The following is a 9,612-nucleotide window of genomic DNA, read 5'->3' on the forward strand; positions in this document are numbered from 1 at the left end:
TACACCTTGGGCTATCACTTCCTCTAGAGAGCTGGTCAGATGTACAGGAAAGTAGAGCAATAACTAGCATACTTAGGAGGGCTGTGTGTGAGGAGAAAAACAAGATGGCTGGCCATGGGGTACTGACCCTTCAGTTGCTAGAAGGAGAAGGGGAGGCCTCCCATGAGAGTGCTGTCTTTTCTGTCTTTGAACACACACAGGTGTTCACCTACCAGTGAGTGTGCCCCTGTGTGTGCCTTAGAATATGAGCAATTAGATGGGCGATTATTTAGAAGCCTACGGGGGGAGGCAAGGGGGAAGCAGGAGAGAATTGGGGAGATAAGCAGAGACCTTTTCTCCAAAATAAGAACTAAGGTTTGCAATAATAAAGCAGAAGGGAGAGAAGTGCTAATCAAGACCAGGAGGACACAGACAGCGAAAGATCAGGGGAGAAGTTGGCTAAGGGAGGCGACAGGGGTTCTTTCCTCTCTAAGGTGGATGAAAAAATAAAAAGCATGTGGAGCTATCGCTTCCACCCCCTGAGGCCGCTCTGGCCAAACCTTTCTTTTCTATAACAGTTCTTCAGGAATTTGAATAAATACATTTTCCTGGGTTTTCTTTTCTCGAGAATAAAGACTCTCATCTAGACCCACTAGATGATATTCATTTTAAGATAGAACCTAGATCTGAACATCAGATTCCAGTTGCGTTACAGCATAGGGCAAGACATGACCTTGTTCTGGGCACAGTTAACTGATGACTCTTCTTAGTTAGATTACGGGTTGGCTCTTGAATATCTTGACCTTCATCTTTTTGTCCATCCTGTCTCAAAAAGAGCCTTATAATGACAGGCTCATACTCTCCTTTTAACTTTTATGATTAGCTTAGGTTGTGAATGACAGAAAAAAGTAGTAGCTTAATTTCTCTCTAACATTCTGGGCTGATAGAGCTTGCCACACTGACCTTAATACCACCTCACTGCTGGGAATAGCTGCTAGTCTAGGCAACCATGTGCTTGACTAATGTTAGGGATTCTGTTGCTAAGGAGGAAGGAGGGAACCCATAATGGGAAGTAAGCAACAGTCTCTACCCCCTGCTCTATCTGAGAGTCTGGCTGCCTTTCTCTCCTTTGGGGTGGTAGTCCCTGGTCAGCCGTAATACTGGTCTCTGCTGAGCATTAGGCTTTGGGTATATTGGCTCTGAAACTCAACATTGGGTGAAATAACTCAAGTTCCTCCTAGTTGAGGCTCTATGGACAAAGCGTGGAGGGAAGGAGTCCCTCACTGTCCTGAATGGGCCCCAAGCCATCCCTGCACAGCCACTGGGTAAGGAGGGTCTGCTTTGGACTTTGCAGAACTCATTGAGAGTGCAATGTATCTCTATCGTGCTACTGGAGATCCCACCCTCTTAGAACTTGGAAGAGATGCAGTGGAATCCATCGAAAAAATTAGCAAGGTGGAGTGCGGATTTGCAACAGTAAGTGTTTTAATGGGCCCAAGATTGGGAACTGCCTTCCCTTGCTGCTGAATAGCCTGTGTCGTGTGAAGCTGTGGAAGCTCTGTGTCAGCACTTGAGGAGTCCTTGGAGATGCATATGATGCCCTTGTCTTAATAGGTGGGAAACTAAAGAACAGAAGCTGAGAGCCTTGTGGAAGGCCACGTGGCTAGTAGAGGTGGAGCTTGGGTTCCCAGGGTTCTTGACCCCAGGCCCTTGGTTGTTTCCCTCACATCAGAGGTCCTTTCTCTGTCTGAATAAGTAACCTGGCAGGTTTTGTGAGAGGATGTATAAAATGGATTTTTTTTTTTTGAGTTGGAGTCTCACTCTGTCACCCAGACTGGAGTGCAGTGGTCGCTCCCAGCCACTGCAGCCTTGACCTGCTGGACTCCGGCGATCCTTCCGCCTCAGCCTTCCACGTAGCTGGAACTACAGGCGTGCGCTACGACGCCCGGCTAATTTTTGATTTATTGTAGAGATGAGGTCTCGCCAAGTTGCCCAGGCAGGTCTCGAACCCGCAGGCTCAGACAATTTACTCACCTCAGCCTCCCAAAGCACGGGATTACAGGCTGAGCCACAGAACCCGGCCATAAAATGGATTTTAAGAGGTGAAATCCAGAGTCCCATATCCCTGTATTCAGACCTGGGGCTCCTTAACAAGACAGGTCCTACTCGTCTCACAGATATTTATTGAGCATTTTCCTCATTGCTAGGCACTGTGCTAGGCCCAAGGGGTATAGCAATGAAGAAAGACCAAGTCCCTGCTCTCACAGAGTTGACATTTGAGTAGGAAAACCAATGAATGTGTATCTGGGAGCTAGGAGAAGGCCAGTGTGGTTGGGGTGAAGTAGCAAGGAGGGAAGTGGGAAGCAATAAGTCCCAGAGGGCCTGGGTCACATGGGGCTTTGTGTAAGCCATGGGAAAGAGTATGAATTTTGTTCTGCTTGGAATGGGAAGCCTTGGTAGGATTTACAGCAGAGCAGTGACATCTAATTTGCGTTTTTGAAAAATCACTCTGACTGCTCTGTGGAGAATGGATTGAAAGGGTCAGGGGTGAGTGAGAGCTATCTCGTATCCTTATAAATAAACAACCATTACAGACACATAAAAACTAGAAGTGTAAGAAAATAGTCTGGAAGAAAATTTCCTGAAAAGCCTACAGAGTTGGTTTCAGGGTATGGAATTAAAAAGCAAAAAGCTTCTTTTGTAAGATGTTGTGATGTGACTATATTCCTTAAGTAAAATATGGACACATATTTTAAGAGAAGACCTGTGTATGTAGGGGAGAAATAAAGAAGGCTTGGTTTCTAATATGTTATATTCTGTGAAAAGCCAAAGTGATAAGCCCACTGGGGCTGTCATAGGAATGCTAGGATTATTTCCATGAAAATAACTCTGTGGCAGTCTTCCAAGTGAATTGTGGGAACAGATCATTATTGAATGTCTTTCACATGCCCTGCCAAAGTGGTCTGACCTTTGTCAAACAGGGCAAGAGAATAATAAGTCTTGGCATGTCAAGTCCGTACTTTAGTCACATTTTTTGTGTGTGTGTAAGATAGATGTCCTTGAGAACCAGTTTTGTTTAAATGTACTGCTAGTTCTGAGGAGCTAAATTAATATTAGTAGTGAGTAACCTTACTCATCCATGCCTAAAAACTCAGCTGCAATTTTCTAAATAAGACTCCTTACTACAATGATGCCAGTATATTTCATCAACAGCAGTTCACCTAGTGAGTGTTGATACTTTGGGTCTGAGTGACAAAAAAACAAACAAGCAAACAAAAACAAAGAAGAAAGTCTCATAATTTACTTACAATAGCAAAAACTTGGTAACCACCTTGATGCCCATCTTAGGAGGATTAGCTAAGTAAATGATGCATTTTTACAGTGGAATACCATGCCATCATGAAAAGGGGTGATTAGGTATGTGTTTATATTCACTAAAAAGGTGGAATAAAAGGCATAGGAGATTGACATGTCATGTAGTATTGTCAGGGGAGACCTTTCTGATGAGGCAACAGTTGAGCAGAGATCTGAAGGAAGGGAGGGAGCAAGCTATGGGGATACCTGGAGGAAGAGTGCTTCGTGCTGAAAGAACAACAGATGCGGAACAAAGGAGTGTGCATGCTAACTTAGGGAACAGAAAGGTGCATGGCTGGAGCTGCCAGAACAAGGATTAGAGAGGTTAAGAGATGAGGGCCAGGAGGGAGCAGGGGCCTGTTCCTGGTAGGTCAGGGTGAGGACTTGCATTTTTAGCCTGCATGAAATGGAGTATCAACAGTTTTGAATAGAGAAGTGACAGGTGAGACTTATGATCCAATACTGTAGTGTTAAGGATGGAAGCCAGAAACTCAATTGGAAGCTATTGTGAGCATCCAGATGAGAGATGGTGGTGGCCTGGGAAAGAGGGAAACCCTGAGAAGTTAAATGGTTTGCCTAAAGGTCCTCAGCGTGTGGTGATTGCCTGACCCTTACTACCAAACTGTGATGCTGTTCTGACTCTTGCTTCCTTCTCCTGCATGGCAGATCAAGGATCTGCGAGACCACAAGCTTGACAACCGTATGGAGTCCTTCTTCCTGGCCGAGACTGTGAAATACCTCTACCTTCTGTTTGACCCCACCAACTTTATCCACAACAATGGCTCCACCTTTGATGCTGTGATCACCCCCTATGGGGAATGCATCCTGGGGGCAGGGGGCTACATCTTCAACACAGAAGCTCACCCCATCGACCCTGCTGCCCTGCACTGTTGCCGGAGGCTGAAGGAAGAACAGTGGGAAGTAGAAGACTTGATGAGGGAATTCTATTCTCTCAAACGGAATAGGTCGAGATTTCAGAAAAAGACTGTGAGTTCCGGGCCATGGGAACCCTCAGCCGGGCCAGAAACATTCTTCTCACCTGAAAAGCATGACCAGGCCAGGGAGAAGAAGCTTGCCAAGCAGAAAGTCCCACTTCTCAGCTGCCCTAGTCAGCCCTTCACCTCTAAGTTGGCATTACTGGGACAGGTTTTCCTAGATTCCTCATAGCCACTGGATGATTTTTTAAATTTTAACTTTTGAGATTAAACTATAATAATAAATCTGCTTTTGGCTATCATGTTTTGTTTATCATGGCTTATGTATTGAACCATTTCATGAGACTTTGTTCAAACAAAGGGTTTGTGGCTAATAGTAATTGTGAATTGAGTTTATTTTTCTCATAGTTGGAAAAAGAGCCCAACCCGAAGTTAGCTGACTCCAGACACCCCACGGGTCAACAGTTGAGTCTCCCTTCCTTTTCTTTAGGGAGGGGTTGTCATCAGTGTATTTCTTTGTTACTTCTTGTGCCTGTGCTTCTGCCCTTTAGTCTACCCATCTGTCCATCTGTTCTTCTATGCAACAGAGATTTATCAAGCACCTTTATGTGCCAGCAGTGAACAAGGCAAATAGTTTGTATTCTTGTAGAAACTAAATTCTAGCAGAGAGAAATAAACTAGTAAATATATAATAAATATACATTTAGTAGTATTAGAGTAAATGTATATATTTACTAGTAGATAAATATAACAATAACATTGTGATCAGCTCCATGAAAATAGGATGCTGTGCTAGAAAATAATGGGAGAAGCCGGGCTTGGTGACTCAGCCTGTAATCCCGCGCCTTTGGGAGGCTGAGGTGAGTGGATTGCCTGAGCCCGCGGGTTCGAGACTCGCCTGGGCAACTTGGCGAGAACTCATCTCTAAAAAAGAAAATAATGGGAGAGTTAAGCTACCTTAAATAAGGTTTTCAGCGAAGGCCTCCCTGAAAGGTGAGTTTTAAAACTTTTAATTATGTGAAATTTTAAATAAACAAAAATGAAGAAAACAGGATAGTAATCCCCCCTGTGTTCATCACCCTATTTTAACAAACTCAGCTTCAAAGATGGTGTATACATGGCCAACTTTATTTCATTTATGTCCACACTAGATTACTCAGGATCCCAAACATTTCATTTCTAAAAGTGTTTCAGAATGCATCCCTAAGGCATACCTATAAAATCAATAATTATTCTTTATCAACTTCAAATATCCAATTAATGTTCAAATTTTTTGTTTTATAAATTTGTATTGAATTGTATTTGATTCAGGATCCAAATAGGGTTCAAGTATTTGGAATTAGATGATGTACCTCTGAAGTGTCTTCTAATCTGTAGGAGATTTTCTCTCTCCCTACCTTCCCACTACCCCTCTATTTTCACTGCAGTTTGTTTGTTGAAGAAACTACATTGTTTCTTCTATAGATTTCCCATATTATAGATTTTGTTAATTGTATCTCTTTGGTGTTTAATAGGTGGCTCTGTAATTTTAAATTAATAGATATTAAGATCTAGGGGCATCATCAGATTGTATTTTTAATTTTGCTTTTCTTTTTCAAGAAGAGTTTATAAGCATTGTTGCATCCCTTAATCAGGAGGCACATGATGTCAGGTTGTCTCTATCACCAATAGCCATTTGTTGATCATTGCCTAGATTCATTATTATAACATGGGTTAGTGAGATTTTAATTCGGCTGTTCTCTAAAGAAAGACTTTCCATCTTCAACTATTTGGGTACCTTGAGTTAGAGTTCATTCAGGAAAGCCAGGATAAATATTTGATTCTCTCCCTTTACTTAGCAGTTTCAAAATAATGTGTAGTTTCCCTAGCATCCTCCAACAGTGACAATGAAGTTTGTTTGTTTAAGCTTTGCTAACTCTTAGATTTAAACCCATGTGATGATTTTTCAGTCCATTGAAATTATTCTCTTTATCAGAGCTTAAATTTTCCCATTTCTGGCCAGTGGAAACTTCTCAAGTTAGCCCTGTGTCCTGTTAACACAATCCCAGTAGTCTTTAATAGCCTCCCTGCTTTCTGGCATATCAAGATGTTTCAGGCTCATCTGGTACCTTTCTTACCCCAGCCCTGAATCAGCCATTTCTCTAAGTAGCTGAGGAGATGGCTTTTAGTCAGAAGCTTGTCTGGCTTTATCTGCCAACCTCATTTTTGCCCATGAACATTGGTTATTTCAGCTGCTGATCATTTCTGCAGTTCAGGGCAAATTACTGTGACCACCTTGATAGGAAAGGATATCTCCCACCCTTCCTGCTATTATTTTGCCTCAAATAGGGACCCAGACCTACTCTTAATTCTCTATAGCACAGATAATAACTGCTGTAACTTAACAAGTTGACCGAAAGCTGAGGTGTAATAGAAGGAAATGACATCCAGAAGCTAACAACTACTATTAGCTACCTGATCTTAGAACCATAGTCCACCCCATTCAGGGCTTCTTTGTGACCAGGGCTACCCTTGATCATCAGTCCACGCCCTAAAGTCCAGGCCAGATAGAGGAAAGGAAATTCTTTCTCAAACTCCATTCTTTTCTCCAATTTAGAATGAATTAATTGGCGTGAAGTTGTCTTATCTCTTTTTATTCTTAATATTGTCCTATCTCCTTTTCTTGATTAGTCTTTGCTCTTTTTTCTTTTTTTTTTTTTTTTGTGAATAGACTGGAGTGCAGTGGCCACTCCCGGCCACCGCAGCCTCGACCTGCTGAGCTCTGGCAATCCTTCCGCCTCAGCCTTCCAAGTAGCTGGAACTACAGGCGCGCACTACCACGCCCAGCTAATTTTTGGTTTATTGTAGAGATGGGGTCTCGCCAAGTTGCCCAAGCGGGTCTCGAACCCACGGGCTCAGGCAATCCACTCACCTCAGCCTCTCAAAGGCGCGGGATTACAGGCTGAGCCACTGAGCCCAGCTTCTTGCTCTTTTTTCAAGAGCAAACTTTTGGCTTAGTTGTTGCTATCAATTATATGTTTGTTGTCTACTGTACTGACTTATGCTTTTATTTCTTTCCTTCTACTTTTTTTTGAGTGATTTTGCTGGGATATCTTCCATTTGCCCCTTGGATGTACTCCTCACTTTTTTTTTTTTTTTTTTTAATTTCTCAGAGAGAGGGTCTCACTCTCTACCCTAGGCTAGAGTGTAGTGAAGCAATCATAGCTCACTACAGCCTTGAACTCCTGGTCTCAAGCAATCCTGCCTCAGCCTCCCAAGTAGATGGGACTACATATGCACCACTCATCATGAAATAGGCAACCATGTTGAAAGAATCTCCAAAAAAAATTCACTGGAGCCAAACACAACCTCTCACAACAACGCTAGCTGATACACTGATGCCAGTGGTTTCCTGGAACACTAACCTAGCGGGGGAAGCCTGTACTACAAGCGGCCCATCCTCCAAAAAATAATTCCAGGTTTTTTTGGGGTCCCCCCCATATACATATATTCTATTAGTTCTGTTTTATAACAACAGTAGTAACCTCTCCACTCTCTTATTCCCTTCAGGCTAGGGATAGAAATTGCAGTGCCCCAGATTACCGTATTACCCCTTGAGGTTCTCTAACACTCTGCCTACACTTTTTAAAATAGTCTCTTTTAAAAACACTCCTCTAATCTTTTTAATTTGAATGAGCCATCTGTTTTCTGTCAGGTCCGTGGCTAATATACCTAGAGACCATTATGAATGGTACATGTTCTTCATTTAAAGTCTGAAGTTAATCACATATCTTAATTAGCTCAATTTAGCTATTTCACAACATAAACTTGTTTCAAAACAACATGTACCTGATAAATACATACAACATTTATTTGTCAATTTTAAAAAATAAATGGAAAAATGATAAAAATATCAATATCTTTACACTTTTTCTAAGTCAGAAAAACTTAGATCAGCAGGCTATAAGATTAATATATGCAAGTCAACTATTTTTATACACTTGCAATGAACAATTCAAAAATCAACTATAAGCTGGGCTCAGTGGCTCAGCCTGTAATCCCGCGCCTTTGGGAGGCTGAGGTGAGTGGATTGCCTGAGCCCGCGGATTTGAGACCAGCCTGGGCAGCGAGACCTCATCTCTACAATCAATCAAAAAATCAGCCGGGCGTGGTAGTGCATGCCTGTGATTCCGGCTACTTGGAAGGCTGAGGCGGAAGGATTGCTGGCGCCCAGCAGGTCAAGGCTGCGGTGGCCGAGAGCGGCCACTGCACTCCAGTCTGGGCGACAGAGTGAGACTCCAACCCAAAAAAAAAAAAAATCAACCATATTTTTATATACTTGCGGTGAACAACCCAAAAATGAAACAAGAAAGCGATTGCATTTACAATAGCATAAAAAAGAAAAAATTACTTAGATGTAAGTTTAGCAAAAGAAGTACAAAATTTATACACTGAAAACTATAAAATATTATTGAAAAAAGTTTTAAAAGACCTAAATGAATGAAAAAAATTTGCATATTGATAGATTGACATACATAATCTTGTTAAGATAGCATTACTATCAAAATTGATCTACACATTCAATATAATCTCTTTCAAAATTCTAACTGCCATTTTTAGAGAAATCGATCCTAAAATTCAGATGGAAATTCAAAGGACCCAGAGTAGCCAAAACAATTTTGAAAAAGAAGAACGAAGTTGCAGAACCAAACTTCCCAACTTCAAAACTTACTACAAAGCTACAATAATCAAAACAGTGTGGTATTGGCATAAGGACAGCCATAAAAATTAATGGAATAGAAGGTTCAGAAATAAACCTTTTAATTTATGCTCAATTGATTTTTGAAAAAGATGCCAAGATGATCCAATTTTTAACAAGTATTGCTAGGACAACTAGCAAAAGATTCCAAATCTCTATCTCACACTGTATACAAAAGTTTCCTCAAAATGAGTCATAGACCTAAATGTAGGAGCTAAAACTATAAAATTCTTAGAAGAAAACATAGTTGTAAACATTTGGGACCTGAGCAATGGTTTCTTACATATGACACCGAAAGTACACGCAAATGAAGAAAAACATAGATAAATTGGACTTCCTCAAAATAAAAATGTTTATGTTTTGTTCTTCAATGGATACTATCAATAAAGTGAAAAAACAACCAACAGAATAGGAGAAATATTTGTAAATCATATGTCTGATAAGAGTCTAATATTCAGACTATATAAAGAACATTTACAACTCAACAATAAACATACAACTCAGCTGGGCTCGGTGGCTCAGCCTGTCATCCCGTGCTTTGGGAGGCTGAGGTGAGTGGATGGCCTGAGCCCGCGGGTTCGAGACCTGCCTGGGCAACTTGGCAAG

The 9,612-nt window shown here is 41.6% G+C and overlaps 1 protein-coding gene across 3 annotated transcripts in view; it reads left to right on the forward strand.

Moving 5' to 3' along the window:
* Nucleotides 1-4,571, forward strand: part of EDEM2 (ER degradation enhancing alpha-mannosidase like protein 2) — a 31,122-nt gene extending 26,551 nt beyond the window's left edge. For all 3 annotated transcript variants that reach the window (XM_008070262.2, XM_021718678.1, XM_021718677.1), the window contains 2 exons: nt 1,334-1,455; nt 4,000-4,571. In XM_008070262.2, coding sequence (XP_008068453.1) covers nt 1,334-1,455; nt 4,000-4,500 — 623 coding nt within the window. In that variant the 3' untranslated portion in view covers nt 4,501-4,571. The remainder of the gene's footprint in view (nt 1-1,333; nt 1,456-3,999) is intronic.
* The last annotated feature ends 5,041 nt before the right edge of the window (nt 4,572-9,612 follow it).

This window comes from Carlito syrichta, unplaced genomic scaffold (genome assembly GCF_000164805.1).
Source record: "Carlito syrichta isolate Samal-C Ts95f unplaced genomic scaffold, Tarsius_syrichta-2.0.1 Scaffold313246, whole genome shotgun sequence".
NCBI classification, from domain to species: Eukaryota; Metazoa; Chordata; class Mammalia; order Primates; family Tarsiidae; genus Carlito; species Carlito syrichta.